This window comes from Phyllosticta capitalensis (assembly GCF_038381095.1).
Source record: "Phyllosticta capitalensis strain CBS 128856 chromosome Unknown BKA78scaffold_4, whole genome shotgun sequence".
In the NCBI taxonomy this organism is placed as follows: Eukaryota; Fungi; Ascomycota; class Dothideomycetes; order Botryosphaeriales; family Phyllostictaceae; genus Phyllosticta; species Phyllosticta capitalensis.
This window is the reverse complement of record NW_027117442.1, coordinates 1,442,125-1,465,840: the sequence shown is the minus strand read 5'-3', so window position 1 is coordinate 1,465,840 and position 23,716 is coordinate 1,442,125. Positions and strand designations below refer to the sequence as shown.

Sequence of the window (23,716 nt, the reverse complement as noted above, 5' to 3'; positions counted from 1 at the left end):
CTTGCTGTTTAAGGACTTGGACACTTGAGCTCGTAGGATGATAGCCATAGTGCCGTGCTCTGCCTTGGTTGACATGCCCGTCTTTTGCAATCCTGTGATTGTGGCAGCTGTGGCAGTTGTGGCGGTGCACGCGTCAGGCTAGCTCTTAGGTCGATCCCTGTCGGCGAAGCTCCAAAGTTTCGCGCGTTGCGTGCACACGTCCACTCCACAACCGTCAACCGCCGCCCTTCTCTCGCATCTCCACCTCGCCATTCTTGCCCGCGCTTACTCCCCGCTGGATGGCGCAGCGATGGCGATCACTACCGCTCCTCTCCTCCACAGGGAGACGCGCCTGAACCTCGACCCATCCTACGCCGGCACCACCATTGGCGTCATTCTGCCAGCTCACAGCAATTCGTCCTTCTTGTCCCGACCCAAGGGCACGCGCCGAGTGCTCGACGACTACTACCAAGGCGCAGATGAGACTGGCTTCGTGCGCCAGCACCTTGCCGCAAGCGAGTCCTCCATCTTCTTCCGCCAGAAGCACACCCATCCCCGAAGTTTCCTTTGGAGGATATTGTCGGAGCGCAAGATATTAGAAATACGCTCGGTGGACCTCACAAACGACAAACACCAGAAGGGCGAGGCAATCTTGACCCTATTGTTGGAATTCCCAAATCCGATTCAGCCTTTCGGCGTCGCGCTTGCGGAGCCAGCAGAGAAAGATTCTCTGAATGTTTTTGTTTTGACGACTGCGCGCGAGCTTTATACCCTTGATCTACCCAAAGACTTCTTCATCCGCCCGGCAGCGACAGAAGTAGAAATCGACGTTTGGTGCAAATCGTGCTCCCCTCCAGCATTCAGCTTACGCACCCCATACCGCTTGGTCGCTACCAGCGCTCAGGAGCTCCTCATATCCCTCGAAGATGGAATGGTGTTACGATTAACAAGGAACGCTGCGGACGATGGTACTAGTTACTTTGGCCCATGACCATGAGGTAGTGCTGACCATGGAACAGGCTCAGTGTGGCGTGAAACGTTCTTCGGTGAAGGAGGCCTGGGTTCTATGGTCAAGAGTCTCTTGCCCTGGAAGGGTGGCAGATCCATTCGTTTTGGAGATCGCGATCTCCAGGCCTCGACCGCCGCTGCGATAGAGACCTCCCCCGATCAGCAACACATTTGGACCGTTTCGCTCAATCACACGCTCCGAGCATGGAATGTCAAAACTGGGAAAGTGGGCGTCGAGACCGACCTTCTTGGAGAAAACAACAGGGATCCACAGAAGATGGCGCAGTTCTTCATTGGTGCCGAGCAGCGCAAGCTGATGCAAATACTGGAAGTCCAAGCTCCTCGGGATGGTGACGAGTACTTTATCGTTACCTACTCTCCCAAACGCCATCAATTTAAGTTCTGGGGCATTCGGGACGCGGATTCAGTCGACTTCGGCATCCACGACGTCCAGCCCGACTTCGTCTTCACCCCCCCTGTTGACGAGTTGATGAACACAACGGTCTGGAACTTGGAGGAATTCTGCATCAAACCCAAATCTGGCTGGCGGGACACAGACCTCTGGATCCGTGTAAGATCAGGGCCTCGTTGTATGGTTTTCAACCTCCAATTCAGCCTATACGACGACTTTGAGCAGCTGGAGGACACTTGGAGCAACAACTGGACTACCGTCGATCCGGGATCGCTCACGGCGGACTCGTTAAAGGCAGCCCCATCTAATCCACGGGATCTCGACATTGAAGACCCATCGTTCCACTCCCGCAGTGTGGCTGAAAAATATCTCGACTTTCTCTTCTACCCTGGCCGATTCACGCTCCCCACGCTTGAAGCGGCTCTTCGAGTCTACATCCGGGGTCTGTCTGACGAGGGCGTCCGGCTGTATACGGCTGCAGGCAAGGCGCCCCTGAAAGAAAAGATATCCGTTGCGGTTGCTGCAAAGGTCCAAAGACGACAAAGGCTAGATGGCTTGGATCATGACCAGCATGAACTGGACTTGGCGAGTCAGTGGCAAGTCTTTTACGGCGTAGTCGAGGATTTCCACAAGAGACGAGGCGAACCTATCGCTCTGGTTTACGACTCTGAAAACAACCTGCCTTGGTTACTTCATGCAGACTATGTGTCTCCAATCCGCACGTGCTCCGAAATCGAGGTCCTCCGTCTGAATGAGGCCACGTTCGCTAGCACAGAAGACCCTCCTCTATCTCGACCCTTGTTCGCTTCTCTCAAGGACGACCTGTCCATCAATGTTGCGAAGCTACTCACAGCTGCTGCTGTTTTCCGCAAATCCTTCCCTTCCTCCTTCAATTACCAACTCGAACTTGCAGTCCGACGCGAAGTCGCGCAAGAGTCATCCTTTTCCGTTCTCGACCGCATGGCCCAGCTTGAGGCCTACTGTAGCATCTGCGACCAAGTTACAGACGACGATTATGAGCGACTTATTTCCCATCTTGACGACCTGGGCGGGTTTCAAGGCATTACGCAAGAGCTTTTTGTTGCTGCCCTAGAACGACTAGACGAAAGCGCTCGTGGGCACTCGCAATCAAAAGCGATCGCGGCGTATGGCGCCAAGACGCTCATCCGCGGCGCACAAGAGACCTTGGACTTGACGTACGAGATTTTGCTTGATCTCCTGGTTCTCATCGCCTTCATGGGCATAGACACTGAGGATGCCCAGGATACATTGCCTGATCTTGACGTGGCTGAGATTTACCCGGTGCTGATAGAGAGACTTAAGGGAGCTCTCATAACAAGATGGCTGGCACGAACCGTTCGGTCAGATGCGCAAAAGTCTCGGAGACGAACCTCTTCTGTCACTTCGGCTTCCTTTACCTCGGACATGGACATTGGCGAAAGTCCGGGTAAGAAATCCACGGCAACAGTCACCATCTTCGAGAGTTTGTTTGTTGGAGATTGGGCAACGATGCGCACACCTGATGGAACTTTGCCTGAACTCATCACATACTGGTGCCGCGCCTGGACCTTTGGGCTTCCACTACCTGAAAGCTGGGAGTTTGTGTCGGGCGGTGTCATGAGCAACCTGCTCAAGCACGGGAACATTGATCTCGCATCTGAGTTCCTTCCATTTGTGCCGAACAACGTGTGGGGAACCTATCTCAGAGCACGCTACTACCTCACTATTGGAAAGGATGAGATGGCGAGCATCTACTTCAACAAAGCAAGCTACGGCTGTGGTGCGTGGTACCCTACTTGGATTCCGTGCAGTCTAGCTAACAGCAACAGGGTTCTTCGACATCTTCAACACAGACACCTATGGCTTCTTGAATGCGGAGGAGAGAGATTCGTTCCGCAGGGGCCTCGGTCCCTTCTGCCAACACGTTATGAACCTCTTTGATAGGGCAAAGTCTCATGTTTTCGTGGTGCAGTGGGCAGAGCAGGCGCTGATGTACCAAGGAGCGTCATCGAATCCCAAGGTATGCCTTCATTGAACACTCCTCCCTCCGAACAATCTAACGCATCTTCCGTAGGGCATCCAAGAAATCCTCTCTCGTCTGTTCCACGCCAGCGTCGCCTGTTCCAACTTCCGCAGCGCCTACGGCGCACTCATCCGCTTCGAAGACGCGCGCCTGCGCAGAGCATCGCTCGCCTCCCTCGTCAAAGCCATGGTGGCCCAGCACCGCGAAAAAGCGCTCATCGCGCTCCCCTTCAGCCACGACCTGGACGCCGTCGACGAGATCCTCTCGACCCTCGCACGCGACGCACTCAACGTGGCCACAGGCCCGGGCGAATCCTACCACCGCACGCTGTACGCGTTCCGCGTGGCCAAGAACAACTACCGCGGCGCGGCGCACGCGCTGTACGAGCAGGTGTCGCGACTCAAGACGAGCGCGAGCGTACTGCACGACCCCAAAGACGAGCGCGTCGTCAACCTGTACCTCGTCCTCATCAACACGCTCGCGCTTGTCAAGGAGGACGACCGATACCTCCTCGTCGGCCAGCGCGACGCTGATCCCGGCGCGCTGGGCAAGCAGGTTGTCAAAAGGCGGTTGCTCACGCTCGAGGACGTCAGGCGGGAATACCAGGCTGAGCTGGATCGCGTGGCAGCGATGCAGACAGGACGATTCGCATTTGGTTTAGGTTCGGGAGACGGCGATGTTGATATGCTTTGATGATGGGTTGTTGAGGGGGTTTGTGGAGGCTACACACATACATAGCGTGATGGCAACGACGGAAATCGGGATTTCTTTCCTCACATGCTTCATTGGGTCTGCTTTGACGAAAAGCGAGGAGTTCAGGGGGATAAGCGGACAGGGCAGGCAGGTAAGCAGACAGGGCGTCAAAGGCCAACGTAGAATTGAAGAAATCGGGCACGGCATGGCAAAATCTTGTCGAACGTCTGCCAATTGCTCGCTTGTTCAAAAGAACTCAGGCAATAGTATCGCATAAGAATCATTCGAGGCTCAGCACCAATCCCGTGGCACGCACGCACACACAATACATTTGCCTTTCGTAAAATATGCTTCGCTGTCAGTCGTCAGAATGTGCCCCTCCATGACCATAGACATTGCTGATGCCTACCTTGCGGCACTTTGGCAGACTCAATCACATGTCGTGACGACGCATCCGTGGGGAGTCATCAACACCTTATCAATCAGTTCGATTGGCCTGCACAAGTACACATGACGGTAGGAGTTGAGATTGATTGACTGTATTGCGCCGTCATCGTCGTCCAAACAAGCTTTTCCGTCAGCCAGCGCCTTCTGAACCGCCGGTGGCTCCCCACCTCACACAACAGCCAGCCAGCCAGCCGGCAACGGCAAACGGACAGACACATGCACATACACAGGCGGTGGTAGTAGTGATACAGCATACGACACAAGGCGGAAGAGGCGGAGGAGGCGTCCGGGGGAGGGGCGTACGGGGAAAAAAAGAAAAGTTCATTTTCATCATTCTTTCTTTTTGTTGCGTAAGACATGGAGAAGAAGAGGGACGGGAGGCTGCACAGCGTCGAGATACACACAGGTATGGAGCAGGCAGCCTATTACATGGTGGTGCCCGTCGTACACAAGGGAAAGCAGAAAAAGAAAAGAAGAATCAGGGCGTACGTCGGACAGAGCGGTAGTGGCCAAAGAGAGGACGCGACGCGACAAACAGCGACATTGGGAGCAAGGGAGCCATTTCGTTACTCGCAAAAGTAGAAATCTTACACGGCGGCGACAAGAGGGAGTAGTAGCTCGCTCTCCTCGCTCTTTTTCCCCCACCATAAAAAAAAAAAAAAAAAAAAACCCAAGAATCCTTCATCGTACCGTACCATTGCTTGCTAACCTATCTTTGCTGCAAAACTGGGAACTGGTATCCTCGATTCGGCCTGCGGAGAAAGAGCAAAATGGTCGAAAATCAGGCGACTAACGCGCGCGCAACGCACTCGTGCACAAAGCATGGAACGGGCAGCTATCGGCTTCACGCCTTGGCCTTGGCCTTGGCCTTCTCCTTCTGAACTGCAGGAGCGTCTTCGCCGTAGAGGCTCTTGTACTCCTTGAAATAGCGCTCCCGGTCCGAGCGAACGGCGTCTTCGTACTTCTGCAGAGGTTCAAACACAGACAAGGTTAGTTTGCCGGTCATCACTACTCCAACCATGGAACGGGAACCACCACCAGGGGAGGAGATATACGAACCTGTTTCTGGCTGGCAGGCATGCTCTTCCACTCGTCAGAGGCCTTCTTGCTCTTGTCGCCGAAGGGCAGATCAGCGATGTCTGGGCGCTTTTGAAACTCGAGGGAGTATCGGAGGAAGGCCGATTGGGGGATTTTCAAAAGACGGTCATCCTGGATCTTGCTCTTCTTGTAGGAAGCCAACTTCCTCTTCAGGTTGCTGCGGGCCCTGTTGGCTTCGAGGATCTGCTTGGGCGTGTGCGAGCGGACCCATTTGGCATAGTTCTCCTTGTTGCGCCTGGAATTCTCCTCAGCCTGCTTCTGCAGGCGCTGTTTTGTTTCGCGTCAGCAGCAGTCCATAGCGATTCTTCGCGGGAATCATGACACGCGGCAGAGGATTGAAAACACACCTCCATCTCAGAAGAGCTGATGGTCTTGAAAGCCTCAGAGGCCTTCTTTGCGACCTCGGGGGCGGAGCGCTCTCCATCTGACACATTGCGGTGGTATTCGCCCAAGTAAAGCGACCATGCAGACTGTGGGAACTTCTTGGGCTCCTCAAGAGCAGTTTCCTTCAACTGGAGAATGTTGGCCCTGACCTTGGCCTTCTCCTTGAGCATCTTCTGCCTCTCGGTCAAACCTCTCCTCTTGGGAGCAGGCTTCTTGACGACCTTCTTCTTGACGGTCTTCTTGACGGCCTTCTTTTTGACAGGCTTCTTGGCGGCAGTCTTGCGCGTGGCAGTCTTCTTGGCAGGGCTCTTCTTGGTGGTGGCCTTCGCCTTGGGTTTGGGTTTGGGCTTGGCCTTGGTTCTGGTCGCGGTCGCGTAGGCGCGGAAGCTCTCGACAGCTGGGGCGATGGCCAATTGGGACGTGATGGTGCTGGAGGTCAAAAATGTGTGGGCAAGCTGGCGCGAAAGGTGTGCAACGTCGCGTGCAGAGCTCCTCGGAGCTTGAGCCCTGAGGCGGGCCAGGGCGGTGCGGGCGAGCATGTTGCTAGCTGGCGCAGGTGGAATTGGAGCGATGGGCAGTGCAGAAAGAGGTTGAGGTGCCGGCGAGGTGCGGGCGGGTGAGGTGGGGAGAGGTTGTTGATGGCTGAGGACGTCGTGTTGGAGAGCAGGCGCGGACTGGTGTTTGAAGCTACCAGGGAAGCTAAACCGCGTCGGGAATAGCACAACGCGAGCCCTTGTGTGTTGTCAGGTGACAGAGGCACAACTGTTTCTACCATGATCCTTAACAAAACACCGTCAACATTGTGTGGTATCCAGAAGCTCAAATCCAAATCCAAGTCCGCTCATCCCGGGCGCCTAGAAAACAAACGCACTGACAACGTGCCCTTCGCTGAAGCCCTGCGCAGCCAGGCTCTCGTTCTCGCGAAGCATTTTGCCCATGTACGCCATGCGTACGCGACTTGAAGCCGCCAACTAGACTCTGTTAGCATCGCCATCGACATGATCCGGAAAAAAAACTCACCTCTGCCGCCTGTACAACCCTCGTAATGACCGTCCGCACACTTTCTTCCAAGCTCGCCTTGACCACCACGTCTGTTCCCCTGTCGCTGAGCCGGGCCTTGATCTTGACCATGTCTCCCATTTTGCCCTTGCCTTTTTCCTCCGCACCCGTCATGTCTTCGCTCTCAACTTCGCCCTCTTCATCGTCATCCGTGCTGTCCTCCACCATGCCCACGGGCTCAACAACCACCCACTCGGGAACTTTGTACTCGTTCCCCAGCTCGTCGTAGACACCCTTCCACAGCTGGCCAGTTGGACATGTCCCTCCGGCGGCGTCCAGCACTCCTTGAGCCCCCTTGACATCCCCCTGCTGCACCATTTCGACAACCAACCGCACCGCACCCCACATCTCCGGCCGACCCGTCACCCGCGTCTCCCAAAAGGCATTGCGCTCCGTCTCGAGCCGCGCGCGCGTCAGTGGCGTGCCCGGGGACGCCGACACGCTGCCCTCGAGGACCGACTTCTTGCAACGGCGCTTCCTGTCCAGCGCGGCGAGTGGCTTATTTGGTCTGCTGTCCTTTTTGCTGCGGCCTCTTCCTCGCGACGAAGACGTGGGCGCCGTGCTGCTGCCATGGCTCGCCTTGTTGGCATTATCTGCGCTGCGCCGCGACGCCGCTGCCGCCGGGGGTCGAGAATGCGACGCTCGCGGTGTGGTGGCGAGAGATTCCGTCGCCGAGAGGAAAGACTGTGTCGAGTGCGGTTGCGGTGCTGTGCTGGGGTTATTGATGTGAGCGCGCGACGAGTCGGCTGCTCCGTGGTTCTGCGACGTCGATAGGGACGATGCGACGCCATGGGAGCGCCTCGATGAACAGCAGGAGCCCTGTTAGTATTGAGTTAGCGATTTGCGCTGCAGCAAAGCGACGACCTTTGCTTTTTGCCAACGGTGTCCAAACGCTCTCAACGTTGCGGGGCAAAAGTCGTCCAAGTCATGTTGCTGTGGATTGCGCAAGCAGTCCATCGATGCATGGCCCGCTCGCACCTCGCATGCACTCACCATGGTCGTCGCTCTCCATCAACCGCAACAATTTTGTCCAGGGCGAGGATCAGTCGAGCAAGCGCATAGGATTGCTGTTGAGGAGGATAGCGAGCGAAATCCAACGGTCGTGGCAAGCTAGTCTCCAACTTGGGCTGGTGCCGCGAGCGATGGTGGTAGTGTAAAGTGGTGCCATCCACCAAAGCGCTCAGAACGTGGATAGGCCGGCCACTTGCAGGCTGTGCAGTTGAGAAATATGATGCAACTTGTTCAGGGATCAGTCAATTTTTAGCGTTCGGTCATGGTCAGTCGGGCAAAATAGTGATGAGGTCTTCACTCCGCCAGCTCGCCCACGCTCCGCCCCAGCTGTGCCGTTCGATCCCTCAGCAATCGGGGTCCAGGCCGGATCTGCATCTTCAGCTTGGCTGCAGACGGTTGTCGGTGCCAAGTACACCTTGTTTGGATCCTACTCTTACCATGGCATTTTCAGTCGTCCATGCTATTTTGCAAACCGCACTTGTTTGTAGCAGTGGCCATGGCCTGACGCACCAGAAACCTCTCGCTGGCACTAGTTTTCAAACACATCACACTGCAAACGACCAAAACATTCAACGGCAAGGTTGTATTAGATATTACGAGTGTCGGTGCCCTAGCGGCCACTTGTACATGTCCTGATAAAGGCTAGTGCGCAGGGTATCAAGGGGGTATACGCAGTTGCCTCAAACCCAGAGCAACGCAACCTGAAAAAGCAAAAACGTCAAAACGAAATCCCAGACGAGCTCAGCAGCGCAATGGTGGTATCAATCTAGACGGGTGGAACGAAAGACCGCCAATGAGCCGCAGATGCAAGGAAAAGAGCAGACCCCTTGTAATGAAAGACGCGAGTGAGAGAGGATGTGGGAAAAAAGTGGGTATTTTTTGTGCTAGGAAAATTTTGAAGCTTCGAGGAACGGCGCCTGTGATCGCAGCGAACAGCTTAACCAACAAACGGCGAGTTGCGGCCAGGCTTTTCCGTCATTGCATCATGACAGTCGTCGACAGTGGCGATCCACCACACCTTACGCGGTGGCCTGGACGGTGGGAGTGGCCTGGTTCTCGTTGGCCTGGACGGCCTCGGGAACAAAGTCGCCAATGGTGGGCTTGGTCTCCTCGGTGGTGTTTTCCTCAGCCTTGGGCTCCTCGACCTTGTCCTCGGCCTTGGTCTCCTCAGGCTTAGCCTCGTCGACCTTGGTCTCGGGCTCCTCCTCAACCTTGGCGGGAGCAGCCTCCTTGTCCTTGTTGGACTTGACGGCCTTGCTGGGGTTGCGGAACAGGCCACCAAGACCCTTCTTCTTCTCGCCGTCGGCCTCGCCGCTCTTGGCACCAAAGTTGCCAAAGAAAGAAGTGCGGCGCTTCTCCTTGCTCATGGGCTCAGGGGCGGCCTTGGGCGCGGGAGCGGCCTCGCCCTCAACAGCAGGGGTGGTGGCGGCCTCTTCGGGCTTAGCCTCGACGGCAGCCGGGGTCTCAGCAGCGGGAGACTCGGCCTCCTTCTTCTTGTTGCCGAACTTGCTGAAGAAACCAGTCTTCTCCTTGGCGGGAGTAGGGGTAGTGGCCGGCTTGGTCTCAGCCGCTTCGGCAGCGGGCTCGGTGGCGGCGGCGGTAGGCTCAGCGGCATCGGTGGTGGCAGCACCCTCCTCAGCGGGAGCGGCGACAACCTCGTTGTCCTTGGGAGGAACGACAGGGGCGACCTCAGCCTCCTTCTTCTCAGCAGCGGGGCTGCGAACCTTCTCGAAGAAGTTGCCAAAGATGGAGGTACGCTTGTTGGCCTTGGGCGTAGGAGTAGGCTTGACTTCGGGCTCAGCAGCAGCGGCCTCGCCTTCAGCGGGCTTGACCTCCTCGGCGGGCTTGGACTCGTCGGCAGCGGCCTCAGCAACGGGCTCAGCTAATATCGAGTTAGCAATCAATCGCCACAACAAAAACAGAACCATTCTTACCAGCAGCGCCCTCGGTGGTGGGGGCGGCCTCGCCCTCGGCCTTTGCCTCCTCCTTGGGCTCCTCCTCCTTCTTCACCTCCTTCTTGTCCTCCTTCTTGCCGAGCAGGCCAAAGACGGAGGCCCTCTTGCGGGAAACGGAGCGGGACTTGTTCTTCTTGGTGTTCTTCTTGCCCTCGGCGTTCTCGTCAGAGCTGCTGGTGGAAGAGGGGCGCTCGGCACCCTCGGCAGGCTTGACCTCGGAGCTCTTCTTGGGGACGCTCTCATCAGCCTTGCCGGTAGTGGCGGCGGCGGGTTTGGCTAAGCGAGTGTTAGCCTGATCCACTTCACTTGGAGCATGGAGCGGGAGCAAGCGAGATGCAGACGCAAAGTCATCCGTGCACTGTCGCTTGGCGGGTAAACACAACTTACCGAGAGCCTCAATGGTCGCCTTGTACTCCTCGCTGCCAGTGACCTCCTCGCTGGCGGCCTTGGCCTCTTCGATGCCCTTCTCGATGGAGACGATCCAGCCGTCGCGCTCGGCCTGGCTGGAAGCCTCAAACTGGTGCTTGTGGCCGTGGAACTTGAAGAAGAAAGCAACGTTGCCCTCCTTGGTGACATCGGAGGCATCGGCCTGTTGGGGAGATTAGCGCGCGCAATCGCAAGGGTGAATGTTGTGACTGAGACATACCAGCTTCAAGACGCCAGCGGGGCTGGCCTTTTGCTCAGCGTTCTTCGAGAAGAGGAGCAGACCCTTGCCGGTCTTGCTCGCCCAAGCAGCAGTGGCGTGGCCAACCTCGGCCTTCTCGCCACGGAGGTAGGCGGAGAGGCTGTCCTTGGAGATGGGCTCCTCGCCGAACCAGAAGAACTTCTTGGAGTAGGTCAAGCTCCTGCGGCGCGCGTTAGAATGTGATGGTCGCAAGGTGATTGTAGATCAACATACTTGAGAAGACCGGGAGCCTTGTAGCCCAGCGAGCCCGAGTAGATGGGCTCAGCAGTAATCTTGACCTCATCCTCGCCCTTCTTCTCCTCGATGGGCAGAGCGGTGGTCTCCTCGGTGGCAGCAGCGGGCTCAGCGGCAGGAGTCTCTGTGGAAGCAGGCGCCTCGGTGGCGGGAGCCTCTGCGGGAGCAGACTCAGTAGCGGTCGCAGGAGTGTCGGCGACGGGAGCAGCGGCAACGGGCTCGGCGGCCGGAGTGTCGACGGGCTTGGTGTCAGACATGTTGTGGATTGTGGTGTTTTTTCGAAAAGTGTTGTGGGTGGGTTTTGAAAAAATTAAGGGTCGAGGGCTCGTGGGAGCGGTAAGGTAGTCGACAGGGGAGGGTGGTAGAGAAGGAAGGTGCGAATCAAACAAGAAGACGAGACGCGGGTATCTGGGGTATCACTGAGTCGACGAGAAACAACAAGCCTTGCAGGTGGAGTTGCGTGAGGCTCGCTGGAGGAAGATGAAGAAGAGAGAGAGAGAGGCGAGGTTTGGCAGAAGAGGGAGGGATGGCAGAGGATAAGAGGACGAGCAGAGGCAGGGCAAGCGAACAAAAGTAGGGAGAGGGCGCGCCGAACGGAAGCGATTTGGTCTGGGCGCTAGGGCGCTAGGGCTTGATCTGGGCTCCTCTCTGAATCCAGCAATCAACGTGAATCGTCATAACATTCATGCACCAGAGTCCCGCCCAGCAATAATCCCGTTTCTGCTCATCTTGCCTGGTTGGAGAGGCGGTCGCATGACCCTGGACTTGGACTGGGACCGACGACTAGCACACCCGTCTATCGTGATCCCTTACGATACTCTGCTCTCCCTCCTACCGCCCGAATGCGCCCGAATGCGCCCACGCAATGCCTTGGACCAGAGCAGCCACTCGGTCGACTCTTTGAATTCATGGTGGTGGTGGTTAGGCGCTAGTGGAGCGGGCGAAATTGCAGGTTGCAGTCGATCAGTCGTTGGCGCCGGCGCGACCCTGTCAGCCAATGTCAGTGCCAGTTGCCAGCCCCTCCCTGCCCTGTCGCTGTCCTGCCCTGCACCTCCGCTGCACCTGCACCTCTCCCGCCCTCACCTCACCCTAGACGCCAGCGACGTGACTAAGATGCGCGTGGGAACTCAACGGCCGAAGCGTTGGGGAATGCGTCGTCCACGAGTAAACGACTTTCTAGAAGTTGTGCGAATTCTTTTTGATTTTGACAGACTCTACAACCAAATGAGGCGACCACGTTGCGCAACCTGAACCCTCCCGTCAGTGACTGTCCCTCGCTGCAGTTGAGAGCTGCCACTGCATCGTGATCCCTTTTCCAGCCAATCGTGTCGTGTGCGATCCATGATACGGGTCCTGTCAACCACAAGACCAGCCAAAGCCAGTGCAATCGCTAGGGCGTCCGACGCGACAAGCGCAGAACCAGAACCAAACTTGGACGTGGCCGTCGTGCGCACCGTCTGCACATCATTGGGTGATCGCCTGGCTCCACCGCTGCTCTCTCCTTTTCCCGCCCAAAAGGGTCCGCCAGAATTCCTGTGCTTCCGCCCAAGCCACGCGCAGCCGCCGAGCCTCCAAAACCGAAAACTCCAAAAAGCCTCCTCCTCCCGCCGCACCGGGATGATCCAAATGACCGAGACTCGGACAAGCGACAGCTATCTACGCACTACGGTAGACATGGCTGGGGCGACACCAAACCTGCAGTACTATACTACATGCCGGCGAGCCAAGACTTCCGCTGCGTCGCCGACTTTTTTCGGCTTGCCGATGCTTTCCCGCCAAATTATTCACCCCCTGAACCACCCTTTAACCCCTCTTCCAATCTTGCCGTGCAAATGAGGAATCCGCTCCGTCAAAGACAAATCTGCCCCTCTCCCGCCATCACCGTCTTGGCCACCACCTGCCAAGTTCCGCGCTACCCCAATCTCCCGCGCGCCTGCCGGCTCCCGTCCATGCCTGTCGTGATACACCCTCTCGACCATGGCCAATATTCTTTTCAATGATTTCCATGTTGACGAGAGCAGCATTCTACCTCTCGAAACGTGCACCGAGTGGGGTCGAGTCTGTAAGATTGCTCGTCGTGCCACAGAGCTTCAGGCACCAAGTAATATCTGATAGAGTTGGCGGGAGATGACAAAACTCGAATTTTTTTTCTTATTGCTCACGACGTCATTTCATACGCGTCTCTGTACATGTGGGAAGAGAAGATGAAACGAGCAGTCTTCTTTCTTGTGCTGAGAGCCATCACATTTTTGCCGCGCCTTGGGGAGTCTGTCCGCGATCGATCTGCCGGGATTTCAGCGGCGCTTTCGGCGACTTCAATTGGAAAAGATCATGACAGGGGAGACTTCTGCCACGAGCTCAACAACGTCCTTTGGTTCATCGTCGACTGATAAGAGCCGTCAAACCATTGCCGGCCGATGATTGGGCGACCTTGGCGTCAAATCAACGTCGATAGCGAGGCCATGAGAGCCATCGCAAAGACTATCCATGTCCTTAGTCATTGACATGGAGAGCAGAAACAGCCTCAGCATCGCAACGTGACCAGCAAGCAGCGGAAGCGGACCTAGACTCTGCAGCATCCAAGCCACCTACCTCATGTACTTCTTATCGTCCATGAGCACCCCACTATAAAGACTTTTCTCCAACATCCTTACTCAAGTCAGCCCGTGACGGAAAAAGAACACCACCAGTACCCCTCCCTCGCTAGCGGAAGCACCCTTCATCCATCATCCTGGTCCACACATTCACTCGTTGCCAGTCACCACTCACGACCGCCGACCTCGCCAGACGAGACCGACACTACTACTCGGGCCATGGACAAGTCACTCTCTCCTCTTTGCATTTGTTTCAGAATATCCGCATGCAGCGCCACACATATCACGCTATCGTGCCAAAAGTATATAAAAACAGCAAAAAAGCCAAGCGCAACCTGACAGGACCTGGGTTGCCGAATTCCGCTAGCCGGATGCTTATCCCGATTGCTGGATAGGCAAAAAGAACGACGAGGAAAAGAAGACGAGGAAAAAAAGCTCTCACGATCAGCTGCCCTGGTCGTCTCGATTCCCTTCCTTGTCTCAGGAAACGCCGCCGTCGCCGTCTCGAGAGGGTGGCGGCGGGCATTGAAGCAGGCTGCTGATCTCTTGCCTGGCCCTCGGCGTGATGATGCCATGCCACTACTTTGTCCCCCTCATCCATCATCCACTCGCTCACCGTCTTGTCGCGCGAGAAGAAAAAACGCCATGTAGCCACATGACCGCCATCCGTGGATGCCCATCACCTCGGACCGGTGAACCCGCACCAGTATCGCACTCCCGGGCGCCCGTCAGCTTTCTCTGTCTTTCCGGCGCGCAAGGCTGGGCAGGGCAGGGCAAACGTTGGTTGACGTCCAAAGTCGAAACAGCCGGTCGTCGGCCAGTGCCGGCTAGCCTCACGCTACTCAGGCTACTCGACGCGTACTCGTCAACTTGGGTGGCTGAGGGTACGTACTAGCCATGTAGCTACCCAGGCCATGCCATGCGCTCCCTTCCGAGTGCCGGTAGCTGAACGACAGACGTCGCCATGTAACGTGGTAGACGCCTGTCGCATGTCTCAACGGGGGCGAGCGAACTACTTCAACTCTGGCTCTGCATCAGCGTCAGCTGCTCTAGCTTCCCAAAAACACATCTCTCGACGGATGCGCAGGTACCGCGGTATTCATGGCACACAGCATCTCTCCTGTGAGTTGGCAAGTTGCAGGCGGCTCCCTCTTGGACACCTGAATATTGAACGGGCTCGAAATGCTCCCCATTGAACGCCGCCCCAATTCAATGGGATGACAACGGGCAACGGCTCCAACCACCCCACCCCCGCACCATCCATCACGTGTAGCTGCTCAGGGTCCACTAAACTTGTTAGCTCCACCGTTCTTGCCTCCATCATCGTCTTCTCCTTTCCATGGCCACGAGTCATCAAACATTGGCAGTCGATGCGCTTCCTCTTTCCCCTTTCGCATATTCCACATGCCTCGCTCCCGCGTGGACCCATTGACGTATGTGCTGTACATACGGCTCATGTACAGTGACATGCATGCCGCCATGCCCATGCCATGCCATGCAATCCACTGCTCCACCGAACAGACGCACTGGTCACGCATGGGGTGGGAACGTTTGTGTGGGGTAGCGAACTACCTAGCCGCCACTCTCGTCGAGGTACTTTTGTGTAGGGAAAAGCAGGAATAGAAGCAAACCAATGACTTACCTTCTCGCTTGGCTGTGGCATAGGTACTGGTGCTGAACAGGTTTGGGCTGTACGCACGCACACCCAAAGCACCAAGCATGCCGCGCGCATACATGTAGGCGCGGGAACGACGCAGCCGCCTCGGCGGAAAGGTTGGCGCGTTGGCGAGCGGCGAGCGGCAGGCGGGAGAGGAAGCAAGCAAGAAGCAGGTGGCGGGACATTGGAAGATCAGTGGGTGTGTGGGTTGGTAGCGTGCAGTAGTCAGTAGTCTTGTCTCGTCTTGGTAGTAGATGCGCATCGCAGGATTGCAGATGTGTAGATGGGAGGTGGTGGGCGAGAGAGTTGAAGCTAGCTGGCCTTGATGGCTGGTTGGTATCGCCTGCTGCCGCTCTGCATGCATATAGACACGTACACTACAGTGTGGGTGTGGGATCAGGTCGGCGTGGACGCGCGGGTTGGTGGCTGGTGACCGGGGGACTTGAAAATACATCGCCATACGCGGGTAAGATGTCTAGAGACGATGCTCGACGACTTCACACTAGCATGTTGCATTGGCAATGCGACTTGATACTCGTGGGTATATCACTATAGAACGATGATCTATCACCGCACGCACTCACTCAATAGACCATCAAGACAATTGGCCAGTTGGACCACTGGCGCTAGTGTGACGGCTTTCAGAGAACGTAAATTTATACACGAATGAAACAAGCTACAGAGCTCCGGTACTCCTTCAATCTTTGGTCCAAATCGACTTTTTTCCACCTGATTGTCAAATATGAACAAACAATCAAGAGACGGAGATGCTAGAAGCAGAATCGAATCATTCTCAAGCATACATTCAAGAAACAGCAAAACTTTTGATGGCAGCAGAAGAAGCCCCGTAGCGGGGTGAACATCGCAGAGAAAACGAGGAGTGAGCAATGCCGCGAACGAAATGCCTTGTGACTGTCATGACGCTGCGCTACAAATGCCACAATGCATGGCAAACGAACATGGTTTTTGACAATAACGCTTGCTCGTTACGGGGCAAATTTCCTACCCAAACAACCGTCTATCTGCCAGAACATTTCAAAAGACCACTCCGTAAACATCGCAAGTCCGTCCCGAAGAGATAATTCCACCAAGCCAAGTGAAAAGGCCTCCATTCCAAAATGTAAACTTGCCCTACAAGGGACATCAAGGTGCACTAACCGCTCCGCGACCGAAAGAGAATGGGAAACGTCGTTTACTGTGAGAGGGTGTATGAGAGGTGGTACTTTGCATTTCTGGCACTGGCCTCACGGGTAGAGCTGCCTCAGCTGCGTAATATTGACCTTTTACCCGACAATGAGAGGATAGAGCAATGGCAGGCATTTCCGCCCTTGTAGGGCGTATCCATCTCGCACGTGCTTGCATCTGGTATGCACATGCGGTGGACAGTGGTGGCAGTCGACCGTGCACAACCTCGGAGGCACCCGCGCTGCACGCACCAACCAACCCTACAGAGAAGGGCGATTGAATCCAGATTAGCGCCAGAGCCAGAAGAAGCCCGTGGCAACGAAACAGTTTGAAGGGCGTTCCGCCTTCGAGATTGAGTCCATGCCCAGCGCCGGTGGAGGTGATGTTCGCAGTGGGGTGTGCGGCGGGCGATATGAACGAAAAGGGAAATTGCTCATGTCCGGTCGCCGCGAGGACCAGCGATCGGTTGATCGTCGTCTCGTGCGCGGACTACGACGCCGTTACGAGCACGTACCTGTGCAGCACATTTCCCGTTAGCCAATCTTTATTGCCTTTTTCCTGCCTTTCATTCCCCCTATTCCTCGTTGTTGGATGCTCTGTGAAATGTCGTTTGTGGGGGCCGCGGGCTTTTTTGCGCATATTTGATTTGATGGTGGGGTACGTTTCTCAGCTCAGGGGCCGGGTAAACGGCTTGAGATGAGGGGTTGTAAAGTGAGGGGTATGTGCGGTAGCTCATCTGGTGGAAGGGGTATCGATATATTGACGAGAGGCATGGAAAGGGGTGGTGAAAGGGAAACAATGAATGTCAAATGAAAGAGGAATCGTAGGGAGGCACTTACGAGGTAATGGCGTTCATCCGCTCAGTCGTCAGCTTCAAGCAAATCCGCAACAGCTCGTTCGCGATGTCTGGCTGCTTCCTCTCCAACTCGCGCCACTTTTCGCGCGTCAGAACCCAAGCAACAGTATCCGCCTCCGCTGCCACTGTTCCGCTCCGCTCCGTCTCGCTGAAGAAGGGCAGCTCTCCGCACGTGGTGCCTGCTTGGATGCTTTCGTAGTAAGTCCCTTGTTCAAGAATGTAGTCTGCGCGCAAGCTGCCACTCTCGACCAAGTAGAAGCCATTTGGATCGTCGCCACGCGAGTATAGCACAGTACCAGCCGGTATCTCCCGGCGCGTAAAGTACGGCACCGCGCGATGCCAAAAGTCAATGTCCTTGTCGGACAAGTCTTGGAATGTGAGAAGTAGCAGCGGGATTGGCTGAGCGAAATTCTTCCATTTGTCAGGTGTGAGCATGTTGGTGTTGTTGTCGATGATCACATTCTTTTGATTGCCAAGAGCCATCTCGGCGGCCTCTTGCAAGAGCGCTCGGCGCGGAGAGTTGTAGGCCCCGTCGAATGGGTACTCGTTTCTTGGCTGCTTGGGAGGAGAGATCGATACGGGCGAGGCTTCCTTGGGCGATCCTAGGGATCGCGTCCGCTCGTGGAGCGTCCCGAGAAGCTCGTTCTCACACCATTCGAGAGCTTTGTTGAGCGTCTCGAACCGCTTCGGCGGGGGACAATGCTCGTCATTGCTCTCGGCAGGTGCGAACAAGCCTACCATGGAGAGCCCTTGACCTACGTCATCACTGAGAGAGACGCTGGAGATGACTAGTTCCACATGGCGTCGGTGGAGAATGCGGTTGAGCCGCACCAGAACCTCCGCAGCTGAGTAGTCTATGCCAATTACGTGCACTAGATCTAGCACCACGTATCTGATTGGCCGGGCACGGAACTGTTCCTCGTCCACGAGCTTCCGGATGTTATTCTCAACTGACACAATGGTGCCGAAGAATAGGTAGCCTGCAATCTTTGCAACAAACACTTGCTGGCCTACTTCGTCGAGGTACTTGCGATGAAGCGGTGGTCGACGGACTGTAGATTGAGCGATTGTGCCAGTGTATGTTGAGCGAATAACGGGGGTTTGGGATGTCTGCACGACATAGGTAAGGCAAGCAAGCATAATGCCAGCAAGTACGCCCCAAACGAAGTCGTAGACGCCCATAATTAGGACGATGGTGACAATCTGACATGGTCAATACGGATTGATCGACCACCGGAAGCGGGAAACTTACTGTAAGGTACTCCAGTAGGCGCAGTCGGCCGAAGGTGTCCCACAGTGCCTCTGAACTTTTGTCAACACGGTTTCATCGCCCTTGAACTCAATCAGAAGCCATTGACTTACCCTTGAGGAGGTCTAGTCCAAGGTAGTAAATCAGAGTACCAACGACCATGACAGGCACGTATCCAATAAGCCCCGGACCGGCCATCCAGACACCAGTCGTAGCAGCGGCAAGCAGCAAGCCGGCTACGCGGCTGTTGCCTCCATGGTCCATGAACATGACACTGTTGACATACACGAGGTAGTTCTGCACGTGTCAGCTGGGATCCAGTGAACTATAAACCTTGAGGCTTACCTGGATGGATCCGACGAAGCCCGATAGGGCATTACTGAGGCCGTGAGCAACGAGCTCTCTGTTAATGCTCACATCGTCCTCCTTGGCGGAAAGAGCGAGGGCGGGGACATTGATGGGCACGTGGATAATGCCAAAGAATGATAGGGCGAACATGGTCGGGATAGTTCTGGCCAAAGCCCCCCAGTCAACCACGCTAAAATCTGCATACGTCAGTCGAGTTACTGCCAATCAATCAAAAAAGACACTTACCGTAAAGAGAGTAAAAGTGGTAGAAAGGTACTCCCGACTCTGGTTTTGCAAAAACCCAACCAGCATGGCGAGCCTTGTCAAGATTGAAATGAGAAACCGCTGCAACGACAATGTGAAAAATTGCGGTGATGAGGACGATAAAAGCCGGCAAGAGAGCCGGGTGGTCATAAAAGTGCTTGATGGTCATGTAGATGATGGCCAGTGCAAGCGGCGAAACCCAAAGTCCAACGGTGTCGCTTGAAAAAAGCGCTTTGAGCGTGGTAAGGTTGTACTCGAGGTTTCCATCGAGCCGGGCGGAGACTTCAATGCCTGTGACGAACAAAAAGAATCCAACACCTCCAATGCATCCATTCAGGATGTTGCGAGGGAAGAAACTGACGAGATTGCCGAGCTTGAAAACGCCCAGCGCTAAGAAGATCAGACCAGTGATGACGGAGCTGAGCGCATACGCGAGGACAACAGTAGCAATGATGGCATTTGGCTCAGCATTGCCCATGTGTCCCATTATCACGTACGTCATCTTGTGGAAGAATGGCACAACCTCAATCTAAATCGCGTCAGCGACAGTCTCTCTGATGCCATGTGTAACATACCATTTCGGAGCCTACAGCCCCCTTGAAAGTTGAGCCACCCAGCGAGTACACTAGCTGCGATACTATGCAGCTGACGAAAAACATCGACAGTCCATCTACGCCAAGCTTGGCGAAAATCGGCTCGCCAAGCGGAAAAAGAATTATACCTGGACAAGGTTAGAATTTAGAATTGGCTAGACCGATGAGGGACCCGCAGTCGTGGTAACCAGAGGCATGTGGGCAACCCTGCAAGACTCAAAAGAAGCTCTTTCCCTGAAAGCATCCGAACGCGAGATTCCCCCCGGATTTGGGTTCGCGAGTAGTTGCTTCGAGGACATCATTGTACCGAACATGTGAATGCGGGAAGGGAGACGACTAAATATATCTCGAAATCGAAATTTTGAAAATGTATGGAAACCAGCAATATTTGAGGAAAGATGCGAGATTGTGTAAATAATTCAATGTGTACTCACCATATGATAACCCATCAAGAACATTGAGAAGGAGGCCTAGAAAAACGGCGGGGAGACTCTTCACAGGGTCCACAACCCCCGCGCGGAATATGGCTTTTCTATCCCAGGTCTTGGGATTTCTGGCCCTCTGAAGAAATTCCGCAGCCTCATGGGCAGTCTCAGAAGCACGCTGCCAGAACTTCGAGGGCTTGACGCGTTGTTCTGTTTGACATTCGACGTCTGACGTTGTTCCGTACGGTTTTCTGTCACCAGCCCTGGAGGAGGCCAACAGAGATGTAGTCTCGGTAGCTCCGTTTCCAGGTCCAGCGTGGTGGTCCGTTTTCCCATTTACCGAAGTCGGCGACTTGCCAACCCTTGGTATCCTCGCCTGAGGCACCCCTCCAAAGACTTCTGGGGAGGCGGTGCCAGACTGATGTGATATGATTCCGGATGGCGGGATATCAGACGAGGTTCTGCTGCCGTCGTGATCGAAGCTGTCGTGGGAAAAATCCGGGGAATCACGCCCGCGGGGGCTCTCTGCGGCAGAGAGGCGTCGAGCGAGGATGCTTTTGGAGCGGAACGAGCCCGACTGGGACAGAGCGTGCATGGAGAGCTCTTGAGTTTTACCCCGGACGCCGTAGGAGGAGTACTGGGGAGTGTCTTAAGAGGTAAGTGTTAGTAATGGAAAAGCAGCAAACTCCAGGGAGCATACCTAATTGGCCATGCGAGGTATGATGATGGAAGGACCGGGCAGGAGTTCTTGCATAAGAAGAAGAGAGGTAACCCCCTGGTGTAGGATTGGATTTTGGAGAGGGGCAAGTTATGGGCTGCGGATGAGTAGCACTCCTGGAGGTCTCGGCGGCCGAGAAGTCGGCATCGTCGACAGCCGGGCTAGTGAAAGGCAATTGGTGTTGGACGGCGGCAGCGGATGTCGAAGGACGGTCGGGACTGGGTCTGAAGCCATCATGGCCGGGCATGGCGCGTTTTTCGTGTCAAAGGCGGGAGCTGCAGAACAATGCGTCCAAAGCTTGCCCGCTACGGGGGGGAAATGGCGCAAACAGGCTGGCGGGCGGGCGCGGTGTCGCAAAGTCGGCGGAGCAGTTGGCGAGGAACGAAGTTTCTCGTAAGATGCGGCAGCAATTGCGTGTCTCTTGAACCAGAGACGTGGAGCGGTGGGGAGTGATGTGAGTGATTGGGCAAAATGTCAAGCTGGGCAGATCGACGGCAACGGGCGGGCCATGGCCGGGGGTCATGGAGTCCTAGAGAAGTGCTGTGCCTCGAAGCGGTCCAGTCGGCCATCAAAATTTTCTCATTACCTATGTTAGGCAGCGCCATCATCAACGAGCCGTCCGGTGGGATTTTGTCGCTTCTACCCCGTGGAGGGGAGCCGCAACCACTTTCCTGCGCGCGCCGACGTCAGGCGGGCCGGGGTTGATGGCCTCCGTCGCAGCCTACTGGCCGTGGCCGCACCACGCTTCTGCAGGCGCATGATCAGTATAACTTTGGTCTCGTCTCGTCTCGCCTTCCAGCTTGGGGGCAAACCGTCATGGAGAGTTATGAAGACGAGGTTCTATGTACAGTTGCATTGCTGCTCGCCACTCGTTTGTCCACCTGCTCAAGCCTGGTTCCACGACGCCGGAACAACAATCCATCCATCATCCTCCTCCTCCCTTTCCTGCTCCTACGAATGCCTACTCCTCACCGGTAGCACTGCCCCTTCACCACTCGCTCACTTGTCGCAAATGCAATCCGCTTCAATCTTCTTGTCGTCCATGCCCAAGCTCATGCTGCCTCGCTGCCATGACTTCCACCAACAGCCACGACCGGTCCTGCCCCAAGCAATCGAACATGCTCCGCACATTCCCCGCCTTTGCATGTGCGCAATTTTCATTCGCTGTCGGCTGACTTCCGGGAGTCGGTGAGGTCAAGGGCGCTCGTCCCGGACGGCCTGGCTTGCTGGGAAGTACCCTGCGTTGCCCACATTCGATTCACCATGTCCTTTCAAGTCAGTCGCTGCAGGTAACCTTGGGCAATGAGCCTTTCGACGTCGCCTTGCCTGACGTAGAACTGGCTGTTCTTGGTCAACGTGATGGCCCTGCGCGCATACATGTCAGCGAAACGCGCCCGCACCCTCGAAGCATTCGACGAGACTCCAAAAAAGAAACGAGCTCTCACACATACCCATACTCTGTTTGGATTTCCCCCGCGTCCTTCAGCACGCGCACGTCGATGAATAGGTCGCGGGGCGGCTCCAAGCTGCCGGTCAAATCGATATCCGTCCATTGGCCTTTGTAAGCAGCTAGCAGGTCGCTGTACTGCCGAACGTATTCCTCCTCCTCTGGGCTCAGGCTGCTAGTGTTTCCCATTTCCCCACCCAAGTCCTTCCCAGCCTGCTGTTGTTGCTGCTGCATCAACTGTTGTCGCTCCAGGACGTCAACTCCTGCCCAGCACATCTCTTCCAGCTTGTCCGACCGCACCCTGTGATATGCCAACAGGCACCGTTTGTTCCGCCGCATCGCGAGGTGGTCGACGAGTACAGTGCACGCCGTCGAAGGATCTACCGACGGGTTGAAGGAGCTCGAGATGGAACTCATTATGTCGCTGACATTTTGGTTGAGCTCGCGCACCTCTCGCGTCACGGCGCGCACAATCTCGGTCTGGTAGGGCGGCAAATGGGCGAGCGACTGCGTGCGTTTGGCATGTTGGACCTGTGGCGCGTCAGAATCGAGTCGGTGAGCGTAAGACGCAGAGAAACGCGTACCAGTTTGTTGCTCAGCTCGCCGTACATTTTGCTGATGGTGGTCGTGGACAGACAGCCTGGGCAGGACGTGTTCCTGGGCGCGACGGGAATCCTCGATTACTGGACCGTGGATCCCGACGGCTGCCGGCAGATCCTTGATCGCCTTATGAGATCTTCCTGCCCTATTAGGACGTCACTTCCTCACCATCGCGACCAAAATAACAATCAATTTGTGCCAAAGACAAGGTCGTGTTCTCTCCGCTGGGTGATTTGGTATCACTCGAATGTGTATGCAACATATGTCTTGAAACAAAACCCGGCTCTCCCTCCCGACGTGTTTATGTATACTTCGTAGCACAAAGCTGCGTTTGTACCATGAACGAAGACCTTTCTTCCGTCGACGCCCACGACACTCAGACTCATGTTTGTTCCTTCCAGCCAGCCACTTGTGTTGGCTTCCCTTCAAGCTCATCTGTCATAGTCTCGGGAGACGTCTTTGTCGTTGCCGCCAACCTTTGACCCATGCCTGACGCCCGTCTTCCTTTGAAGCCTCTCCATATAAAGTCCCATGCACCCGTTGAGTCTTTCGGCTGGCACCGCGATCATTCTCTCTATTGGGGCTGATTTTACACTCGGAAGTCGAACATGGATTAAGTCTATTGCGAATCTACAAAGCCGATCAAGCCTCCCGCACATGACCTCAACCTTGTCTTTCTTCTTCACCATGCCTTTTTTACAGTAGTATAAGCCAAACCAGTACAAGAGACACCCAAGAAATAACAGCAGAACAGTATGAAGAATGAGGGTCGGTGACTACCAAAGCAGAAGC

General features: G+C 55.6%; 8 protein-coding genes across 8 annotated transcripts; 2 read left to right on the top strand and 6 right to left on the bottom strand.

Annotated features, from left to right (window-relative positions):
• Positions 1–219: 219 nt before the first annotated feature.
• Positions 220–4,452, top strand: BKA78DRAFT_378987 (nucleoporin Nup120/160-domain-containing protein). The gene is made up of 4 exons (XM_066892927.1): positions 220–947; positions 999–3,179; positions 3,229–3,419; positions 3,474–4,452. The coding sequence occupies exons 1-4, from the start codon at positions 290–292 to the stop codon at positions 4,113–4,115; spliced, it is 3,672 nt and encodes a 1,223-aa protein (XP_066745452.1). The 5' UTR covers positions 220–289; the 3' UTR covers positions 4,116–4,452.
• A 772-nt stretch (positions 4,453–5,224) lies between these two features.
• Positions 5,225–6,683, bottom strand: BKA78DRAFT_311597 (uncharacterized protein). The gene is made up of 3 exons (XM_066888226.1): positions 6,008–6,683; positions 5,622–5,927; positions 5,225–5,526 (listed from the first exon to the last, which is right to left on the bottom strand). The coding sequence occupies exons 1-3, from the start codon at positions 6,581–6,583 to the stop codon at positions 5,407–5,409; spliced, it is 1,002 nt and encodes a 333-aa protein (XP_066745451.1). The 5' UTR covers positions 6,584–6,683; the 3' UTR covers positions 5,225–5,406.
• A 57-nt stretch (positions 6,684–6,740) lies between these two features.
• BKA78DRAFT_117805 (uncharacterized protein) lies at positions 6,741–8,249 on the bottom strand. Its single transcript, XM_066882369.1, has 3 exons — positions 8,082–8,249; positions 7,065–7,922; positions 6,741–7,015 (listed from the first exon to the last, which is right to left on the bottom strand). The coding sequence occupies exons 1-3, from the start codon at positions 8,097–8,099 to the stop codon at positions 6,899–6,901; spliced, it is 993 nt and encodes a 330-aa protein (XP_066745450.1). The 5' UTR covers positions 8,100–8,249; the 3' UTR covers positions 6,741–6,898.
• Positions 8,250–8,682: 433 nt separating this feature from the next.
• On the bottom strand, positions 8,683–11,564 carry BKA78DRAFT_311593 (Pleckstrin homology domain-containing protein). The gene is made up of 5 exons (XM_066888225.1): positions 10,968–11,564; positions 10,716–10,914; positions 10,457–10,658; positions 10,049–10,345; positions 8,683–9,996 (listed from the first exon to the last, which is right to left on the bottom strand). The coding sequence occupies exons 1-5, from the start codon at positions 11,243–11,245 to the stop codon at positions 9,134–9,136; spliced, it is 1,839 nt and encodes a 612-aa protein (XP_066745449.1). The 5' UTR covers positions 11,246–11,564; the 3' UTR covers positions 8,683–9,133.
• Positions 11,565–12,182: 618 nt separating this feature from the next.
• On the top strand, positions 12,183–13,001 carry BKA78DRAFT_117752 (uncharacterized protein). The gene has a single exon (XM_066882368.1). It carries the CDS (start codon positions 12,330–12,332, stop codon positions 12,822–12,824), a length of 495 nt encoding a protein of 164 aa, XP_066745448.1. The 5' UTR covers positions 12,183–12,329; the 3' UTR covers positions 12,825–13,001.
• Positions 13,002–14,859: 1,858 nt separating this feature from the next.
• BKA78DRAFT_294678 (uncharacterized protein) lies at positions 14,860–15,424 on the bottom strand (the record flags this gene model as incomplete). Its single annotated transcript, XM_066886387.1, has 3 exons — positions 14,860–15,087; positions 15,225–15,256; positions 15,286–15,424. The coding sequence occupies 3 exons, from the start codon at positions 15,422–15,424 to the stop codon at positions 14,860–14,862; spliced, it is 399 nt and encodes a 132-aa protein (XP_066745447.1).
• Positions 15,425–17,259: 1,835 nt separating this feature from the next.
• On the bottom strand, positions 17,260–21,124 carry BKA78DRAFT_351962 (sulfate transporter family protein; the record flags this gene model as incomplete). The annotated part of the gene is made up of 8 exons (XM_066891271.1): positions 17,260–18,483; positions 18,533–18,582; positions 18,643–18,826; positions 18,875–19,074; positions 19,124–19,670; positions 19,717–19,862; positions 20,169–20,807; positions 20,860–21,124. The coding sequence occupies 8 exons, from the start codon at positions 21,122–21,124 to the stop codon at positions 17,260–17,262; spliced, it is 3,255 nt and encodes a 1,084-aa protein (XP_066745446.1).
• A 1,024-nt stretch (positions 21,125–22,148) lies between these two features.
• On the bottom strand, positions 22,149–22,935 carry BKA78DRAFT_331000 (uncharacterized protein; the record flags this gene model as incomplete). The annotated part of the gene is made up of 3 exons (XM_066889842.1): positions 22,149–22,242; positions 22,329–22,855; positions 22,909–22,935. 3 exons carry the CDS (start codon positions 22,933–22,935, stop codon positions 22,149–22,151), a joined length of 648 nt encoding a protein of 215 aa, XP_066745445.1.
• Positions 22,936–23,716: the final 781 nt, after the last annotated feature.